The 22597-nt window shown below is 33.4% G+C and overlaps 1 protein-coding gene across 1 annotated transcript in view; it reads left to right on the top strand.

The window, feature by feature from the left end:
* Positions 1-22597, top strand: part of CSMD1 (CUB and Sushi multiple domains 1) — a 471181-nt gene that overhangs the window by 432868 nt on the left and 15716 nt on the right. Inside the window, exons 53-62 of the mRNA XM_026033888.1 lie at positions 5942-6130; positions 8477-8650; positions 10216-10398; positions 13553-13729; positions 14690-14869; positions 16154-16327; positions 17229-17402; positions 18357-18430; positions 21166-21277; positions 22364-22543. Of these exons, the coding sequence (XP_025889673.1) occupies positions 5942-6130; positions 8477-8650; positions 10216-10398; positions 13553-13729; positions 14690-14869; positions 16154-16327; positions 17229-17402; positions 18357-18430; positions 21166-21277; positions 22364-22543 (1617 nt within the window). The remainder of the gene's footprint in view (positions 1-5941; positions 6131-8476; positions 8651-10215; positions 10399-13552; positions 13730-14689; positions 14870-16153; positions 16328-17228; positions 17403-18356; positions 18431-21165; positions 21278-22363; positions 22544-22597) is intronic.

The raw sequence follows: 22597 nt of genomic DNA, 5'->3' as shown, positions 1-22597 counted from the left end.
ACTACTCACAGAATTTATGCAAGTGAGATGATAACTAGAATGACAGTATAAATATTGGATCAGGGAAAGAGAAATTAGCAAACTATTCCTATTCAGGATGAACTATTCCTATTCAGGATGAAATGTTTTTTTCCTCTATATTCTTCCTCTATATTCTTATTCTTCATTAAGCATTAGTGAACACACCTTTTTGTTTCATGTGATGCATTTAAGTAAGATTTTGTTTGTTAAAATTAAATTGATTTTTATGTATACAGTAAATATGGACCGTAGCTGTACTTTGTGATTGTCGGAGGCAAAAACTGCATGATTTTCATTTACTATTTTTAATGCATAAAATTAATTTGAATTACACTTTTTGTAATAGATTTYATGGTAAAAAAATATTTAAGGCAGTTGGCTTTCTGGATAATATGTGCTATAGATTCAACTCCGCAGCTTTGCATAGAAGAACTTATAGGTCCTTATGAACCACAGGTTGGCCATGGACCCTCTATGTGTCCTTGCCACACAGGAGGCCAGTGTCACATGGACCTGCATTAGGAAGAGTGCTGTCAGCATATTGTGGAGGTGATCCTTTCCCTCCACTCAACCCTGGTGAGGTCACATCTCAACTACTGTGTTCAGGTGCTGGGTTCTCCACAACAAGAGAGACATAGACTTACTGGAGCAGTTCTATGATGGGCAACAAAGGTAATTAAAGGATTGGAGCACCCATCATATGAGGAGAAACTGCAAAAGCTAGGATTGGAGAAAAGAAGGGTCAAAAGGGAGCTTATATATAAATAACTGAGGGAAGGGAATAAAGAAAATGAATTCAAACTCTTCGGAGAGGAACTTGACTTAAATATAAGAAAAAAGCTTTTCTACTGGAGTAGATTGCCCAGAGAGCTTATAAAGTCTATAATGGTGGTATTAAAAAATGAACTTAATACATCCCTCAGTAGCCTACCCTATCTGACCCTGCTTTGAACAGAGAGATTGAACTAGATGATTGCTAGAGGTCCTTTCAACTTCATCCTTTCTGTGATTCTTTGTAGTTTATGACTAAATACTTGGTCAGATGTATTATCAAAAACCTTGTTGGGGTGTCTCCACAGCCCTACATTTCTGCTTATGAATTCACTGACCCAAGAATTTAATGTTTTTTCAAAAGGARCAAAGAGAAAACTACAGAGCAGACTGGTTCAAACCTCTGTATCAACGAACCAAGTTGCCACAGAACACTTCTCTRTGTGTGTTTTCCTAGTTTATATAAGAAAAGAGTCTTCCTTACTGTAAATTGCCTCACAGCAATCTTACAGCATAAATGCATTTACATCATTTAATGGAGAGCAGAAATCGATAGCCTGACATTTAGATTTTGCTCAGTAAATACTAATGTTATGACAATATTCTATGAAAATTAGTGACATACTTTTATTTATATGTATATTTTATTTATACATATATAAATAAAACATAATTGTTTTTATTTAAAAAGTTTAATTTAGCATATATTTCTGTAGAGTTCAAATTGTTATTCTTTTGCCAATAAGAGTTAAACAAATTTTATCTTGAATTATAGCATTTACATGGAAGAAAAAGAACATTTTTTTTAAATTGTATTTAATAAAGAAATTCACTTCCCTTCACTTGTACCTGATGAAATCAGGTGATTTTTTCATGATTGGTGAAATCATGAAGTTGGTGAAATAAAAACACTCCAAAATGCTAATTTTGCATCCATGATTTAAAAAAAAATATATATGTTTTTAAAAACATAAAAAAATTGCACATAAAGTAAATTAAAATGTTTGGGTCCTGGTTGGTAGTTGAAATATCTGTCAGTTAAATGCTTATAGAACTTTTCCTCATATTGAATTGATTTCATCTTGCCTCAGGGGAGTAATACCATTTCTTCTGGGATATGACTTTGTTCCAAAAGTTCTTTTTAACTAGTAAGTGAAAAATATTTGTATTAAACTTCATTACTAATGATAAATCATGAATCTGTATGCAAGAAAAAAAAAATTTCTTGCTCCTTGAATGATCTGCTGTTGAAGGGGTTGATGTTCCTGGCAAACCTTCATTTTTAATGTACAGAGACTGTACATATCACCTTTCCTTCAAACCTAACTTGAGTTCATTTGAGTCAATAATAGACTTGGCTTCGCTTTACTGAGGCTCTACATGTAGATAGTATAAAATGCAGAGTAGTACTTGAGGTTATTGCAGAAGAAAACATCTATTTTATGTTTTACTGTTTTATGTATTACTGTGCATGTTTAGGAAACACTGATATTTTTAACAAATAAAGTGATACATCTGTCAGGCACTCTTTTGCAAAGATGCATTGCTGCTATCTATTGGATAGGAGATCCAAACTTGTTATCTACAATGACAAGTCATTGGCAGGAATTTATGCYGAAGAAAATATGTGTGGGGTTTTTTTGATTGACAAACAGAAAACAGTACGCAGAAAGGTCTTGCAAACAACTTCAGCACCATATGACAAAAAAAAAAGAGTATGAAATAAAGCATTTCAATATGTTTTTAGATTCTAATATAAATTAGAAAACACTCGGCTATATTTCCAATGGTATTTTCCCCCATTCCAGAATGCAGATGAAAAAGTTTGCCACTTTTTTCAACACAGCAAGTAAAATCTTTAATATCTTAAAATGAAAACTACTTTCTTTGATACAGATTTTTGATCTTCTATGTTCTGAGAAATCAATCAATCAATCAATTTATGGGCAAAAAAGCCCATAAATGAATGTAAATATAAACAATGCCTCTAAAGAGTAAAGACAAGCTAGGGATCTAAAAGAACTATTGTATTACGAAGTTTAAACAATCCAGTGGAAAGCTGAAAAACGAATTGGAAGTTCATGGATTTTTTTTTAACAGACTATGGACCTCTGTTGTATTTTAGTAGAGGATGAATTCGCTACTTAGTTAACTGAGAAGTCAGGCAGAATTTTTCACTGAGACAGTATAGGAAAGACTGGATTTTTTGTAACAGTGAGAGAATATGTCATCTGTATATCAGTGAGAAATATTTTGGAGTACYATTAAAAATTGAGCGTGTCTTAGCCTTTCATCTAATAAATAAACAAATGTCAACTTAGTTCTGTATATTTAATTGGAATTATTGATGTTAGTTAACATCTTGTTTATAGCAAGCTGTTATGTGGCAAATTATTGGCACTAATTTACACTATTACCCAAGACATTTGTACTGCAATATTACAGTGAAAATTTACTTTGGACAAATCAGAAGCATATCAGGACATCTGATTTCGGGTAGATCTTACTAATGTGTATGTTTCTAGATGTTTCTAAAAAAAAAATCTAGCTTTATGGTTTATGTAGGCAGAATTTTAGTCTAAAATGACAGTCTAGTCCCCCTTCAAGTAAAAAAAGAAAAAAAAAAAAAAAAACAGGGCTTCTATTTATTTGAAATTGAAGTTGTAAATTGACTTTATTTTCTTTTAGTTCATTGAGTGGTTACTATTTTTTGTAGCATTGTCTTCACACTGAGCTTTACTGAATTAACACAGATGGGAAACACTTTAATTAGATTTTCACAGACAGTCCCTTCTTTTCTTGTTATAGACAGTGTCTCCTAAAATTTTCCTTAAATTCAGAGTGAATTTTACTTTTATTCATTCTACTTTTTACATTTACATTACATTTATTCATTCTACTTTTATTCATTATGAGTGGTAATCCCTATACATGTTCTAGACACCAACATTGATGCAATACTTTTCAAATAAAGTTTAGAAAATTCTCTTGATCAGCTATCAAAGTTTAGAAAGAAGTTTAGAATTGTTTCTGTCAAGGGAGAGAGGGAGAGAGAACAAGAAATGAAATACCGTGAATAATGTACTTTTTGATGATCATTCGACTTTTTAACGGAAAACTGCCTAGAGGACTCTGACATGGTCTTTTCRCTTCTTTGGCCTCGAGGGTTTGAACCTACTTGGTGTGACATTCCAAAGTCATCAGGGCAGATTTAAAGCATTCTCCTRCTTTTCTCAACACACTAAATTGAGAGTGCCAGAATTCATTTCCCATGTAACCCTTGACAGCTGTCATTGAGAGAAAGCAATCTCCTTCTGTTCTCCCTGTGATTTACAACTGTGTCTCCAGGGTGAAAAGCAATCAGGGAAACTACTATCTTAGTTCTGTATGCCAACCAACTCAAATTGTTTTCTGAAGTACTCCTTTATGCATCCCTTGCTAGCCACACTGCACTCGTACATTTTTTTTAAAATCTATAATTATGTTAAGTAGCACTGAAGGTATAATTTTGTTTACTTTTTAACTTGAAGATTGTATATGTATTTATTCATACATGCATATACATCCTCAAGCATACTTAAATATATAAACATGCGGATAGATTTAAGATTCAAAAAAATTATGACAAAGGAAATAGCAAATTTTATATTTGGCCRTAATAACACTTTTGGCAAAACTTATCAAGAAGAATTTCCATAAACTTTAGCTACTGCTGTTGCCTGTACAGTGGTACAGACTCATCTTTTCTTATCAATGGAAAACTGTCCCAAAGTCTCAATCATGAAACTAGGATTAGTCCATATTTATAGACAATCTTTCAATATAAAGATATTGAACAAGCGTGATAACACTATCACCCCTCCTGCCAGAGGTGAAAGTATAATCATTTAATAGGTAACATCTCAAGCTCTAGAAAAGAAGTAAAAAGCAAAAAATGTTTAGATAATAACAAAATTAACTGAAAAATGCAGAGTATAGTGGAAATGATTCTTGAGAAAGAAATGTAAGAAATGTTGAGAGTGCAAGTAATGAGTTAGGTAGACATATAGTCTGGAAATATAGTTTGGAAAAACATAATTTATTAGCTTTTTAACTGCTTTCTGAAGAATAGCTTCATCCTTTTTGACAAATTTGCTCTGTCACTCCCGACAGTTAAATATTTCATTTTTCATCATTATCGATTTATTTTCTTTTACAGATTAATAACAGAAAATGCTCTTGTTAGTTGGTATTTTTATTATTACAGGAAATTTAAACAGAAACTATTTAAGTGTGATTTAAGCCGTGTACTGGTTTGATTTTTGTTTTGCTTTCCTATCATTAAAAGTAAATAGATGGACAAACTAAGATGACTGAGAAAAAGATTTTAAATTCCTCTAGTTTCTCTTTTAGCTTCCAGTCATTCGCACTTTTAAGACTGTTGTAGGAACTACAACTAGTTCCTAGTTGTAGGAACTAGAGTAAGACTGCAATATCTTTTCTCAAAGCAAAATTTRTTATTTGAGTAAAATGCCTTATACCTAAAATTTAATACCCAAAACATTACTAAAATTTGGAGCAACAAAGATGATTAAGGAACTGGAGCATYTGTCTTATAAAGAGACTAAGTGAGCTGGGCCTGTTTATCCTAGAGAAGAGAAGGCTGAAAGACTTACATCTGAGGCTAAGTCTGAGGCTTATATGTCAATATATATAAGTACCTGAGGGGAGAACGTAGACAAGTTGGGACAAAACTCTCCTCAGTGGTAGCCAGTGACAGGACATGGGGCAATAAGTATAAGTTGAAACTAGGCAGTTTCATCTCCATATGAGGAAGAACTTCTTCCCTGTGAGRGTGACAGAGCCCTGGAACAGGCTKCCCAGGTAGGTTGTGGAGTCTCCTTCTCTGGAGATCTTCCAAACCTGCCTGGATGCCACCCTGTGCCCSGTGCTCTGGGTGTCCCTGCTTGAGCAGGGGGTTGAACTCTAGAGGTCCCTTCCAACCTCAAGCATTCTGTGATTCTGTGAAAACCAAGTTAAAATCAAAGACTTGAGGTGAAATGTGGTACAGTTACAAGTTACTAGTGAAATAAGAAAAAAAATCACTGTTAAACTTTGTATTTGATGTTATTGTTATGTATTCATGATAAACACTCTATTTGTCTTACAGTGGTAAACTGTTCTGATCCTGGCTTTGTGGAAAATGCTATTCGACATGGACAGCAGAATTACCCTGAAAGTTTCAAATATGGAACAAGTGTGGCATACCATTGCAAGAAGGGATTTTATCTGTTGGGCTCATCTGCTTTGACCTGTAAAGCTAATGGCTTGTGGGAYAGATCACTACCAAAGTGTTTGTGTAAGTATTCATTCAGTTGGATTAACATTGAACAATGGTGCCTGATTTTTAATTTACAAAGGCACTAAAAGTTGAAAAAATGCAGTCATGTTTTTGGGGTCAGAACTGGATTTTATGAGCAACATATTGTAAATTGTATAATTCAGTGGGGAATCATTAAGGCAAACTGGTCGGCAACTTTTAGCTATTAATATAAAAAATATTTTAGAGGAATCTGTGGACCTATAACTTGAAGTGCCATAAAATAAGTATTTATTTGCCCATATACTGTATCATTTTTACAGTATTCTACCTGAAAACAGCTAGAAAAACTTAAAATCATTACTTACATATTATCATTAGGAATGATAATCTAAGACAATTCCTTATTGGAGGAGAAGAAGAATATGAGGAATCTAAATCACCTGAAATAGCTACCCATTTTTCTGCATCAAGCATTTTGGAAATTTGCTAGTATTTACACATCCTCTGCCTTACGGTTTCAATAAGGTCATAGTTGTGCATGTCCTCAAAATAGGAAGTCCTAAGCTTGCTCTGGTAACTGATGATGGAGGCTGGGGTCATGGGTACTTCCAAATAAGTCTCAGAAGTGCCTAAATTCCTCAATCACCTTTTGGACTTGCAGTCATTTGTTTCTAATGGACTGAAACATTATCAGAATAYTCAATATCTACAGGACAAATTTTGTGTTCTGTCCTTGAGATAAAACTCTTACTGAAATGAATAGAGCATTTTCTGCGAGAATGATCTGTTTATCCATTTGTAGATAAAGTCACATAAAGTCCTTTCAAGTACAATTTAATTTTCAGAGGTATCAATGACAATCTCTCTGTTTTTCAAGTGTAAGTTTGTTTTCAGTGGTAAGGCAAAATGCTTGTAGAGACAGGCAAAATAAATTTCAAACTGAAAATGGACATGAGGTCCTTTATGAAAATTTTATCACTTTTACAGTTCTTGTTCACAGTGAGAAAAAAAAAAAAAAAAACACTAGCCTTTTATGCTAGACAACACCTCTGAGAGGCGTTGCCTAAAGCAGATGCTTCTTTCTACCTTCTGAATCTGGGAAAATTTCCTGTACTACAAACCATTGTTCAACCACAATAAAATGAGTGTGGTTCTCTCCCCAGAAGTCTAATCTTCCTCTTTCCCCTCCTCTTTACCCCCACACTTCCTTCCTGAATTTTGTCAGAGCTAGCATTTGCATGATCCTGCAGAGCAAGCTCGTTAAGATAATGGATTTTGCAGAGAACTATTTTTTTTTTTTGTCTGTGATATTACTGTTCAGCCAAAGTAGTTTCTTGATTTGGTTTGCTCTTTGTCTGATGAACTCTTCTGCTAGCCCAGGGAAAGCAACTGAAACACACATCTGTGAAGAGAGGTCAGGACAATGCATTTTGTCAACACTGCATTGTGTAGTCAATTTGATTTTATCACAGGACCCAATATATTGCATACAATTATGACTGTTGTCAAGAGTAATAACCATAAGAACTTGTTCTTAATTTATTATTTCTTTTCTAGAAATATGTTGTCTGTAGATCAGGTACTGATCTGTTTATTTTGTGTTCCTTGTTCACATTTCAAGTCTGTTCTTTATGGTCAAGTAAAAACTCTTCATTGTCTTTCTTTTTCATTGGATGACCTAACTTTTACACTAAAAGCTTTAAAAATATGATTTATAGTACACCGTAAGATGACTTATGCTCCCTTATATGGCAGATCTGAACTACTAGCTTGCAAAGTACCAAAACTGTACCAAAACTGCTTTTTTTTTTTTTTTACACAAATAAAATACATGCAATAGCATAAACTTAAATATGAATTGTAATTCACCAATATGACCAGTAACTCCTTTTTCTGTTGSTCATTTGACTTCAACACAGTGTTGTAATAATATTGCAGATTGTTTTTTTTATTGTTTCTCCTTGTGTATGTAAGCTGCTTTTAGTTATTCTGTAGGTATAGTAAAACTATCAGTCATTATTGTATATGTAATATGAAAGCACATTGCAAGATTACCTCAGTTTTGTTTATCCTTTCTGAACCTTAAAAGAAATGAAGTTTGTAAGAGCTGGGATAGTGAGTGGAAAATAGTAAGAAAAGAGATCTCTGTTTATTATGAAGGAAACCTAAAAGTAGTTTAGTTTTAAAGATAAATTTTGTCTCTATCCTTGAAAGTAAGAGTGAGTAAATCATCAATAGCCAAAGCAAAACTAAAAATATGAAAGAGTAAAAATCCATCCAGAAGTTTATTGTGTGTAGAACTAACCTCACATTTAAAGATTTTAACAGCTGTTCTCTATTACATGAAAACACTGTAGTATAGTGTGTCCTTTTCTTCCTTAGCCATTTCTTGTGGACATCCTGGAGTACCTGCCAATGCAATTCTTACAGGAGACAAATTTACATACGGCTCCGTAGTTCACTATTCCTGCACAGCGGGTCGAAGTCTCATAGGAAACGCTACAAGAGAGTGCCAACAAGATAGTCACTGGAGTGGAACTCTGCCTCACTGTTCAGGTAGCTCTACCAGCTGTCAGCTCAGTGTGACCTTATAATTAAATGAAAGACTGTTCTTGAGTGATTTTTTAACTCCAGAGGGACCTGTGTTTTGTTTCTTTTCCAGGTGTATTTTAATTTCACCAATAGCCACTCAGCTAATTTGCAGCCATCTTTTGAAATATTCTAATGCATTTTCCCTTTTCTTTTTCTTTTTTCATTACTTTACTAACATTGCTCTTTAGCTAGATACTATAACGGGGTACCACAGTGAATAGGTATCACTAAGTAACATTTAAACTCTAGTACAATTCTGCTTTACGTTTCCTTTTTTTTTTTTTTTTTTTTGCTATTGGTTTTATCAGATATGAGATTTTGTGCTGTGTATTTATGATGAAATATATATATATTTATAAGAACATATGAAATTCAGCTAATTGAATTATTTAGACAGACTTTGAAAAAATAAAGGGGAAGGGTAATAGAAATTAAGTCTGTAGATATTCTTAAAAATGGAGAGCAAAGACTTTCAAAATAGAAGATTTACTGTAGATTATTTTGAACCACAGTTCAGATTCTAAGAGATTTAACAGTTACAGTAAAACAGATACAGTTTTATGTCAAAATCTATAATATACTGCTGGTACTGAGACAACCCAAATGTTCTTCACAAACAGTAACACAGTGTGATTGTTGCAATAASTTAGCATATTTTTGTTATTAATTTAGGATCATAATGGAACTCTATTTTGTGACCTGTATAATGGAGCTGATACAGAAATTGAAGGGTGTATTTTAATTCATATTGAAAATATGTCTCCTTGGCCATCATGGATAGCATTTCCTATAGAAGCTTTGTCTGAAAGAGCAACTGTTTGGGTCATCAAAACTGCCAGGACATGATTGAGAGGTCTTCTTTTACAGCAGCTCCTTTGTCCACTAAGACAATAACCAACATTTGCACAGGAGTTTAAAGGATAAGGAAAAAAGTGAGGAGTCCTTTCCTTTTTTAATAGCGACCAGCTACCATTTAATCTTGATATTCACTATATCTATTTTAAATATATCTCTATTAGAAAAAAATATATACATCAAGAATAAGGAGGATTACATGTAAGTTTCCTAAGAACGATATTTGTAATAATTTCCTAGAGATGGAATAACATTTTAGATATTTGTAATTAGGTATTTGTAATAACTTCCTAAGAAGCGATAAATTCTTAGGAGGAATAACTTAGGAGGTAATTACTGGTAGGAGAGTTGAGCAGTAAAATGCAATGTGTTGAAAATGTTATTTATACCAAAAAGATAACTGATAAAAAATAACAGGGGTGGTGACTCTTGTGCTAGTAGTAATGTTTTATTTTTCATTTATATGATATTTTATGCTCTGTTTAGACTTGAGGTAGGAGGTAAAGAAAGAAGAAAGGCGTATTATTTTTACCTTTGGCTTCCCTCCCATTGGAAGAAAAGTGATTAAATATAAAAGGAACAATCCAGTGGGTAGAATTTGCAAGAAGGAATCCTTACTATGCTACAGCTAAACATGACATCTCTGCCAACATTCTGCTGTGTGTTCCTTACAGGAAATAATCCTGGCTACTGTGATGATCCAGGCATACCAGCTCATGGGTCTAGACTTGGGGATGAGTTCAAAATAAAAAGTCTTCTGCGTTTCTCATGTGAAATGGGTTATCAGCTGAGAGGATCTACGGAACGAACATGTCTGCTTAATGGTTCTTGGTCAGGTATACAACCTGTTTGTGAAGGTAGGTACTAATGACATCAGGATTCATTACCCTATTGAATACTTTACTAATGACATTTTATTCTTTAATTAGAAGAAAATACAGTGCCACAAATACACTTTCAGATTCCTCTTCAAAAATGYGGTAAAACAGTTTACAAGCAGCTCTTGCTTTGCTTAAAAATCTCACTTCAAACCTACAGGATTTGTAAGTTTGTAAGAATGACATGGTGACTAAACACACTGATTTTAAAACTGTCTTTGTCTCAGATGTCTTCATTCTTCTTGTCAATAAACATAGTTGATATTTATTCCACCTGTCAGATGGAATCACATGCTAGGTAAACACTTAGTGTGTTAATACCTTTATTCATGTCTGGTTGTTTGACTGATGTGGCCTCTACTGAGGTAATTGATATAGATCACCACAGACCCAAAGAAAGCAAATAACAGCCAAGAACATTCAGAAGTCTGTCTGTCAATATTTATTTCCTCTGAAGCAGAAAGGAGGAAGAAAGAAGGGCAACTATTAAAACTGCAACTTGCCAGAGGTTACTTCAATTGTCAGCCATSATTCCACATTAGTTCTGACATTCCCTAAATTGGCAACAATGTCAATAGAATCATCAATGACATTTTCACTAGAAATTTTGGTGTTAAATGTTTTCAACTATAGAGTTCCGAGAAAATGTGAGGTGGTCTAAGTGGCCATTCAATAATTGAATTCCATTCTGCAGAATTTCTGAGAATTGTCATTCCATCTTTAAGAAATTCCATATTAAAAAGAGAAATAGTAGATATTAGATGTATATCAATACTGACACTGAATATCTTATTTACATAGAACCATGAAGATCTGCATAAATGGAATTAAAGTAGCACTTGACAGTAAAATTAGCATACAAATGCCATGAAAATAGCATTTCCCTTCATAATCTCTAGCACACCTTCTTTCCAACTTTGGGCTGACCAGCAGTAATAAACTTTTCGCATGGTGAATAGGGTCTCTGGTCACTTTGSAGGTCTTAAGATCAGATGTCTGCCTGTTCTTCTATTCACTTCTATTCAGAAGAGACCTGAGCTCAGGCCATCACATATGCACTCCTCAGTTCTAGGTCAGCTAGTGAAAGCTGGAAGTAATGGACAAACACCTGTACTTCATTTAATTTCATCTCTCCTTTATATTGTTTTAATTTTTGATGTGCCAGTCTTGGCAGCAGTGACATTTTTTGCGGAGCCTTTTGTAGCCTTACAAGTATTGTACACATTTAATGGTCATACAAGATAAATCTGTAACAATCCTATTACATTAGCTCCAGCTGAGATAAACCTGTCTGCCAGTAGCTCTTGTAGCTCATGTATTGTCTTAATAGCTGATGGACTCTTTAAGAAGTGAGACAAATATTCAAGCTGATTCTAATATTTTAATTCAGTTTTGAGTGGCAAATCTTTAAACACTKTATAAAATGTTTCCTCCTGGCAAGGGAAAAGACAAGGAAAGAGACAGCGCTTTTTCAACAAAATGACAGAGAAAACTTGAGAGATACTTGCAGAGACAAAATTGTTACGAACTGTTCAAATAGTTAAGAGTTTCCATCATTCTGTGAGCTCAATGGCTATCATGAGGTGATATTTTGGCTTTCAGTATATAGTAAATCAARAGATATTCAAGAGAACACCCCAAATGAAATAACTAGCAAAAGATTAGATGAAGTGCTTTTCTACCTGAAAGATGTAAAGTCTATGGTTTTGTTCTGCATTGGCCGGGATTCTCCCAGAACTGTAACTAGTATAGGTGGCAGCATGGTKTAGGGGTTGCTAGTAGTTCTTATTTTAGTTGTTATTTGTAATAATATACATATTATAATAGATATGTATATTACATATATTATTATTATATATATTATTATAAAAATATACTACTAATTTTAAGTAATGTAGTCACAGGGTCACAGGATGGTGTCCGTGTTATTAAGGTAAGTGTAAGAAGTGGACTAAATTATTATCCAAATGAAACACATWTATCCGTCTTCATTGAAAAGCATGCATACGTGTTTTGGTTTGGGTGCATTGATCAGTAGTGTATTTCAGCTAAAAATATGGCTTATTATAGAGTATATTCTGTTTGCATTTCCTTGTTAAGTTTGTAGTGGACTGTGGAAGATTGTTACTCAYTCTATCAATATAGATCATAGGAGCTGAGGTTATCTCTCTGTGAGCAAAACCTGTAACAGTTGAAAGCTCTGTCAAGGTATACTTACTTGATGGCTTCACAACCAGAATTTCCTGGCCTACAGGCAAAAGGAAAATGAGGATTGTGTTTCTCATAATTACCTCTACACTGGTAGTGTTCTGTGAACTAGATTAGCGATGCAATACAGGACACCCGGAATTTTTCTGCTCCAAAATGACCACAGGTATCTCTACCAGCTATCTCTGCACGAGTTTCAACTTGTCTGTAAATCATCTAGGCTTTTTGTACAGAGGGAACTGTAAAGGATTTACCTATGTCTTCCCTTCCCCACCCTGCCCTTTCCTTCTCCTTCCCTTTCCCTCCCTTTCTTTCTGTTTTCTAAAATATATCGTGTAACAACTTTTTTAAGGATGATAAATTTCTGCTAAAAGACGTCTTTTAAAAGTAAATGAAATCAACTGGTTGCACTGTCACTATTCCTGTGATGCTACAACTCTCAAACTAATTCTGCCATTAACTACCAGTGGTGATGTGTAACATTTGACATTCGTTTAATTTGAATTACATCTTTATTTATTTATTTATTTATTTTTACTTGCTTTCAAAATTATGTTTACTCAAGCTATGCAAATATTGTAAAAATATACTTGTAAAATATGCTTGCAGACATCTGACCAGAACACAGGAAGTGCTGAATGAACTTTCTTCTCTCCTGTGGTTATATTAGGTGGACTCAAGTGCACCACCATCATATTTACTTCTTACACATGTGTTGTGAAAGAGACCAGTGAATTTTTTTTTATACTTACCATCCTTAATTAATCAAAGAAAAGTAAGATATTAACTCAAAAATGCAAGCATTAAGCATTTTCTTTTAATATTGGCTATAACTTTTTAATAAGGTAGGCTCTTTAAAGAGYATTGACCTTCACTTTTCAGTTCTGCTAGAGAAATACTGACTTCTAAAACCTTTTCTTGGCAGCGGTATCTTGTGGAAACCCTGGCACTCCAGCCAATGGTATGATAACATACAGTGATGGAATATTATTCTCCAGCTCTGTCATCTATGCCTGCTGGGAAGGCTACAAAACTTCAGGGTTAACTACTCGACATTGTACTGCCAATGGCACATGGACTGGCACTGCTCCAGACTGCACAGGTCAGAAATAACTTTCTACCTCAAAACCTTTAAAGCAGTAAAAACAGCAACCTTCCTAAAGAAAATTTGGTTAAAGAAAAACACAAACATTTACCTCTCTTTCTTCTTTCTTGTAATACATAATTTTCTTGTAATACATAAACACTTTATGTGYTTAAAGCAATATGCACTTCTTAATACACACCAGATGTTGGCAGAAAGATCTTTTTAAGAGAGATAGATTGGTAACTTTTCTGTATTTGTTTTGTCTGTATGTCTGTATTTCTGTATTTACACATACAGGCACATGTTAAAAATATTGCATTGCAAGACTGTATCATATCAGGGCTGGCCTGAGACCTGGCAGCCAAATTCTTGAGAGGGAAGAAGGGGAGAAAGGAACGGCAAAGATTGTTGCTGCACTCAGGGCCCCAACAAGGGATTTACTCAAAGAAATACAGGGTAGTAATATGGAAACATTTTAAAAAAGCTAGATACCATTCCTTGGGAGTGGTGATATCAATCATCACCACTCGATTGATAAATAACACCTGACTTTATTATGCTGAAAAGAAAGTTGCTTGGAAAGAAAGTCTTCTTTTCAGGACTAAGCAAGAAAAAGCTTCTCTGTTAAACATTAGAATTACAAAATAGATTCTAAGCTTAGTGGCACTAGTACAAACACATGAATTTCTTAACTAATTGGAATTTCAGTATGCAATCAACATTTGACATAAGTGACAGAAGTTYTATTATGGAAGAAGGAGAAGACCCAGCAAAATTGCTATGTGTAAATCATAGCATAAAAATAGAGGTTTTGTTAGCTTGAAACAATTTTTTTTTATTCTTTGTGAAATACATTAATCAAAATTGTACCTGCTTTGTACACTAATAAAGGGACATTAGCTATATATGGTTGTGTGTTAGCTCTTTCAATATTTCATTATATGGTTATGATTTTTTTTTTTTTTTCTACACTAGTGATCAGCTGTGGAGATCCAGGTGCATTAGCAAATGGCATTCAGTTCGGATATGATTTCACCTTTAATAAGACAGTCAGCTATCAGTGCAATCCAGGATATTTGATGGAGCCTGCCAGTTCATCTACTCTGCGTTGCATAAAAGATAGTACTTGGAACCAGAGTAAACCAATTTGCAAAGGTTTGCTTTTGAACTTAAAAAGTTCACAAATATCATWCTGTAGAGTTTACTAATACATGTTTTTATTTATAAAATTGTCAAAGCATCCTCTGGGATAATTTACATGCAAATAAAACAAAAAAAAAAACAAACTTAAGTATTTATGTTAAATTTTTATGTTGTACATATGATGTGATATAAAGCCAGTTAGAATACTAATATTAATGACTGTACTAGAACCAAACCRGTTTGCAATACAATTATCAGAGCACTAATTAAAAATGCTAAGAATGAAATATTCATTTTCCTTTTCAGACTCTTTTCCCTCAGATTAAAGGACCAAAATTCTCTAACAGGATCCTGCTAACTAAATTTTCCATAAAAGAGGATTCACCTAACAAAGTATTTTAGTCATTGATAAATAGCCATAAAGATGCTTTGCAAATACCTAATTACAAGCACTAACATATAGGTCCCAGACAGAAGCTAACCTGTTGAATATTGTGAGCAATGCTTCAGCAGCTCTGGTAGTAAATGCCAAGCTAGTATGCTCTAGTAGTAATGCTCTGGTAGTAAATGGCCAAGTAGATGCCAAGGGCATCTTCTTTATATACAAGTCAGAGTGCTTTAAGGCGTTGTGTAAGTCTAGGCTACTAATTAAATTTTGTCTATATAGTTGACAAACCACATTCTGTATTGCAGAATTCACTGAACCATTTCACATTTCCTTTTTTTTTGAAAGAATCAATATATAAATGTAAATGTGGTCTTTCAGAAGCTGGAAAACATCATAGATCCATCAGACTCATGTTGCATCAAAGGGTTGTAAAGAGTCATCCACCTAATTGCTAGTAAAGTCAATGTCCATTGTGTGATAAAACCCTTCAAAAATATGAAAGCACCTGTTAAGGACTTTAAATAAAGCTGCACAATTAGTTTAAAGTGCAAGTATTTATTGCAAATTTATGAACAGTACTTTTACCTAACTCAATAATGTGTTGAGAACAACAATCATTAATGAATATTTAAAGAAGGGATTAAGAACCAAATAAAATGTTCATTTTTTTTTCTGGTTTCTAGTGGCTTAGAGCACAGGAACTCTGAATCTAGAAGTGAATTTTTATTTTGTTTTTTATAATTTTTCTGCTTATTATCAACTCTTCTGTTAATACAGGAGGTTTCATCTTTGCAGTAGAACATAAAATAATCTTATTTTACTTACAAAATCATGACTAGATATGTCTTACATATCTATTGTCTTACATCCTATAATTTTGAAATTTTGACTTTTCTTTTTGTGACTAGCTATCACCTGTGGCCCCCCTCCACCAGTACTCTATGGGAAAGTGGAAGGATCCGATTATCGCTGGGGTGCCAGTGTGAGCTATAGCTGTGCAGAAGGCTATCAGCTGTCTAACACAGCCATTCTGTCCTGTGAGGGCCGAGGAATATGGCGGGGAGATATCCCACAATGTTTGCGTAAGTTTTCTTGGTACTTACAATGGACTTCACCAAGTTATCTCAGACAAAGTCGGTTTCTTTCCTATGATTTAAGAGGCCTTGTCCGGATCAGGTAATATATGGACTACTGGAGGATTCTCTTTCCTTCTTCCGTAAAGCATACTCTGCCATGCAAATGAATGGTTGTATCCATTCAAGGTCATAGTTTTTTCCAAAAGTCACCTCCATCTSTTATCTAATTGGACCCAACACCATTTGCCTTACTGACAATTTTGTTTGGTGCTCTGGCTTTGACATGTGGCCAACATGATTAAAAATTTTCCCTGAAATTTTTCATTTCTTTTATTCATTTTCATTTCCATTAACAACTTGAAATAAGAATCATAATRTTTAAGCTCATAGCCTTCTTAATTCCTTTTTCTTTCCTGAAGGGATGTATACACCCTCATATTTGGCTTGTATTTAATTTACAGCTTCTTCTAAAACTGTCTATTCTCCTTCAGTGCCCAAAGTCATGTCAGGACTTTGACAAAATTTTTTCCTTTTATGTAATGAGGGCAAAAAAAGCCAGCCTACTCACCTGAGCGCAACTGTTCTGACAACTGGATACATTTTGAAGCATTAAAATATAACATTGTCTACTTTGAGAGAGAAATCTAATCAGCATTTAACTACTTCAATTAAAAAGGCTTTTTTTTTCAGGTTAAGTTTTATGCCTCTTTTAACAATCACAATGAATTTTAATTTGTTAGAAAGAATTCATTTGCACTATAACCCTACAGAGATGAATGAACATTTATAAGATGACTTTTGCACTCAGCATGTCTGACTTGCAGCTAGAACAATGGAGAAGACTTTTTAACATTTGTTCATGTCCAGTTTTTAATAGTTCCTTTCTTTCTTACTTTTTATATATCAGCTGTGTTTTGTGGTGATCCTGGTACTCCAGCGGAAGGACGACTTAATGGAAAAAGTTTCACCTACAGATCTGAAGTTAGCTTTCAGTGTAGACCCCCTTTTATTCTGATAGGCTCTTCAAGAAGATTCTGTCAAGCAGATGGTACATGGAGTGGAATTCAGCCAACATGCATTGGTAATAATTACTTATTTTTCTTCAGAATATTCTTGATAAACTGTTATGCTATCATAAGTCTAGCAAATGGCTTTCCAAATATGGAAAACTTCTGTGTAGTATAAAAAGAACCAGATAAATAGGTTATATTTTGAGTATAAAAATTTTAGGATAAACACAATCACATGTGAAGTCATTTGTAAATTTACATGATTGCTTGTCTGCTGGAAATGCAGAATGTCAACAAGTGCAAATGCATAAATTTGTTCCCTCTATTTTTGGAATCATTAGATACACAGAAGACTTTTTAGTAAATTAAATACCATATTCTGTCACTGTAGAGTTAAAGGCATTTGTTAAAATCAGTCTGAAATCAAAAGCTCTATGGACTTCGCAAAAGTGGCTTGAACAGCTCAGAAGGATGCAATGTGTTGAGTCTGATCTTTTGAGATTTCAATAAACTGCTGAGCACTGTCAGCTTCTTATTGACTGACATGCAAGTAATAGGCTCTTAGTACATAATCAGATATTAGAATAACAGATATTAGATAACATAATCAGATTATTAGAAATACTGGACTGTAACTCCTATGGACACAAGTGTTTGCCCAAATTGGCTCAGTATTTCCCATGCACACTGTGAATAATACTTTAGGAGAATGAATATGTTTTGATTTCAAAAAGTTTTCAAGGGATAGGCTTGGAAATAATGAATACAAACCTAATTATAAAGTCTACAATGCCAGAGATATCTGAAAAAATGTCATTTAAATAATATCAATGTACTGAAACAAAGTAATGTAATTTATCTTTGAAATTTAATCTGAAGTAGTATTATATAGCAATACATTCATTCCATCAATAATGCAAGTCTTGTAGTAACTAGATATTGATGAAATGACTTAATCTTTGAAAACATTTTTAGATTATTCTTTCCATACAATAATATCCTTTATGTTTCACATTTTATGTTAGATCCAGCTCACAATACATGTACAGACCCTGGTACTCCACAATTTGGAATACAAAACAGTTCCAGAGGTTATGAGGTAATTCTTTCATTTATTTGTCAGCTTCCTAAAATGAAGATGTATTTAATCATTACAAATACATTAAATTACCTATAGGCTAAAAAATCTATTGTAAACCTTAGTAAATTTCCACTTCTTTTTAATAAAAAATCAGGCTTCATTCTGAGTTATCTTTTAACATAGAGGTTAAAGAACAAGTTTATAACCTTGCAATACATCATATATTCATTTTTTTAGGAGAATTCAATACAGAGGGCTATTTATAAATTGATTACACAATATGATATGACATGATGTAATTACTTTGTTTTAAGACCATAATTCTTTCAAACACTGATGAATAGTCAGTAAATACCTAACATCCCAAGACCTGTCTGATCCAGAGGCTATGTAGTCTTTGACAAAAAACATCTTCAAGTGGTTTACTAAAGTAGCAGTTGATGCTTACATTTTTTCTGCACAATTGAGGAAGATAAAATTATTCCATCATCTTTTGGATTCAGGTTCTTTATGATGAATGTCCATTTTATAATTTCCAAATTTCCTATAGGATATTATTTATCAAGTTACTTTCAAAATGACTGAGGGACAGTCTTTGATCGATTGGATTGATCAACGCTGATCAATCCTTAGTCTTTGTTTACATTGATTAGCCCTTGCAGTTAGATTCTTCAGGTATAAATATAAGTGATTGGAATCCGAAATACTGACACTTTGAGTCTCCTTCCTRTCTCTGAACCTATTACAGTGTGTACACTTTGGCTTTCTTAAGTATCTGCATTCACTCTCAAACACTCTCAAAAGTTGTGTATGGATGCAAAGTTAGAATTAGATCAGAATCTGGCACAAAATGTTGACTTCTGTCTGTTTGCTACTTAGTAAAGTAGTATTTTTGGCATATGTGACTATTGAGACTTCCAGTTTGTATTACTTAGATAAACTTCTATAAATCAGCTTTTAACAGTTTTTCCTCATAGCAGAAAGATGTAATGACAGGAAAGAGATCTTTGAAGGATTTTCTTCTGTCTACCAGCATCACTTCTGTCTTGCTTTTGTTGATTTTGTGGCAACTGTGATTCACTGCTCTATAAGTGTTAAAGATGCTTCCAGTATTTTCCCAAAAATATTTTACAAAGAGTGCACTGCTTTTATTTTTACTTTTTTTTTTTTTTTTTTTTTTTTTTTTTTTTCCTGTAGAAAGAGAACCATCAACACAGGCATTTAGTTTTTCCATGCCTTCTGGATCACTGAGGAAATATTTGAAACTCATTGTTACTTTAAGATACTATAGTGGGTAATTTTTAAGCAACAAGATGACTGAGGATCAAGACCAGCCACACTGTATTCTTGTCTTTGATACAGACATGCTATGTGTCCTTGGAAAGGCACAGAGATGAAAATGTTTTAAAATAGTTATAAGTATCATTCTCCGTACAGTATCAGTAATTTGACATTCAAAAATAGCAGTGGATTTCCCAAGCCATTTCAGGTAGAATTGCAGCTGCATTTGTTGAATATCTATCACCAATAATTTTTTTCTGGGTAACTAAGTATGTATTTAAGTAATCACTTTTGCAAATACTGCCCTTTGACTTCTCTTTTTCATTCTATTGCATAAACTAGCTATTTTTTAATGTCCATTGAAATTTCCCTGTGAATTTTGCATTATATATCTATACTGCTATATAACTCTCAGGGATTTTTATTCCTGTGAAGTGTTTTATTAATATTCATTGATTACTGTTCACTAGCAACATGCTTACTTGCACTTTTCCAAGTGATATCTTACTTAATAAATTGAGTAATACCAAATAATATTTAAAATACTTACTTTTATTTTTACCTGATCATGTCTATGGCCAAATTGTTTTATCCAAAAATAAACCACTTTCTCTGTGGTCATCTCCACATCCTCAAGTATGCAGGCCTGGATAGTTCTGGAGGCTTATTTTTCAGTACCATCAGTAAGYACATTTTACTAGAAATTTTCACACAATCTTCTTTCTCATATGTTATGTAAGTTATTACTTCATCACAGCAATATTTTTTTCCAGATTTCATGCTTTTCTTTTCTCAATGGAACTGTAAAGAAAGAGGGTTTATTTACTTGTTCCTTTTATTCTTCTTCTAAAAGAAAAAAAGTTTTATTTTGCAGTTCACCCATCAGAACAAAAGTCCTCTCACAATTGACCATAGTAAGGGCTTTCCATATCATCAGTCTATAAGTTGAACATCTCAAGTAAAACTCAGGTAGTTTGGAATAACAAATGAAATGTAAAAAGTCCTGCCCCAGATTTTTCACTATTGAATTTAATTGAGGATGCAACAATTCTTTATAGCTTTTTCTTTGTCCCTTTTTGTCTTAAGGCTATTATAATAAAGACATGTGTTATGAAAATTTTAAAATAAATATCATGATTAAATCCTACTGAAGAATGTGAAACAGTGTACAACAGATACAGCCTGTCATTTGTTTGCTTCTGTCACTCTGACAAACTAATGAATTGAAAAGTACGGATGTTATTCTTTTACATGTTTGCAGCTGTGTCCGCATTCTTCCACTTACAGCTTTCAAATAAAAATAGGAAGGATCAACTACTCAATTTTTTCATGTCATAAAAAATATTTACTTCTATGAACTGTTAAACAGAAGACATTTATTTTACAAAAAATCTCTCTAATATCTTATCACTATATTGATATCTGGCTGCATGTAGTACTTGTTTCATATAATATTCTATTTTGGTCCCTAGGTTGGGAGCACAGTGTTTTTCAGATGCAGAAAAGGTTATCATATTCAAGGATCTACCACCCGTTCTTGCCTTGCTAACTTAACCTGGAGTGGCATACAGTCAGAGTGTATTCGTAAGTGTGGCTTTCTTGTTCAAATAGTTTGCATGCTGTGCAATTTTGAGAGTTAAAGAAGTCGATTCATGTGGAAACTCTTACAAAATATCATGTCACAATAAGTCAAGTTTGCTTAAAAGCAATATGCAATATAATTTCTTCGTTTCCTTTTCTAAGAATGGAGGTATATTTAGGACTACCTACTTTGATTTTTTTTTTAATTCTATTTCTGAGGATTCTGTGGGAATCATAATTCTGTCAGTTTTGCTGAAAAATTATCAGTCTTCATCAATTCCACTAGATTTGTTGCCTAAAGTTAATCTGATTTGTCTGTGTGTTTATTGGATTAATAGCAGAAAGTGTGATTCAGAATGCATGGGAATATTTGGTTGACTAGCATTTTGTGGGCGAAACTTGAATTCTGCATTTCTGGCCACTGCATGGTTATATAAGTGACTGGTATATTTATATCTCTAAATTAGTTGTAGAAAATTGAATAACCACTGCTAAAATATACTAATCTAAGTTAGAAGAAATCCATTAGAGTGACATTACATTCTTATCCCATGTAGTATTTGTTTTGTTTTAAGTTGATATCATGGAGCACAAATAAAGAAGCATACTGATATTATAACATTATCTGTTATAATCAATGTGCTATGACAAATCTTCCTGCGGAACCTCTATTTCATTTGAAAATTGTAATGAATTTATTTAGCGCTGTAATCATTCTGTAATTTTCAAGACTGTTTAAAATTTTGAGTGGAATTGACAATTGGAGCTGTAACAGTAGGATAATTCATGGTCATAGGTCTCGGCTTCTCTTCTTTTTAACTCCTCCTTGCCTTGCTATTATGATTTAGTTTTAATGTATTGTTAAAAAATACATTACCGTATCATTTCCTTCTTCCTATGATAACAAAACCATACACTCAGAGTATAATTGCTTCTTATAAATGCAGGCTATTTGTCATTTCTAAAAGGCATATGAAGTTTGCCTAATGAAAAGGGATGTTTTGGTATGCATTTATTTTAAATTACATGCACTAATCRATGTGGAAAACTGCCATCATTATTTCTAACTCTAAAAAAAAATGTTTGCAGCTCATGCTTGCAGGCAGCCAGAAACTCCAGCACATGTTGATGTGAAAGCAATTGATCTTCCTACTTTAGGGTATACTTTGGTGTATACCTGTCAGCCAGGATTTTTTCTTGCTGGTGGATCAGAGCATCGGACTTGTAAACCAGATATGAAATGGACAGGAAAATCACCTATTTGTAAAAGTAAGTCATTGCTCATGTGATATGTTATGCCCTACTTGGTTGGATTTCATTTTC

This window comes from Nothoprocta perdicaria, unplaced genomic scaffold (assembly GCF_003342845.1).
Source record: "Nothoprocta perdicaria isolate Ctin4 unplaced genomic scaffold, notPer1 scaffold_136, whole genome shotgun sequence".
In the NCBI taxonomy this organism is placed as follows: Eukaryota; Metazoa; Chordata; class Aves; order Tinamiformes; family Tinamidae; genus Nothoprocta; species Nothoprocta perdicaria.
The sequence above is the reverse complement of the archived record's forward strand: the minus strand, read 5'-3'. Positions and strand labels throughout refer to the sequence as shown.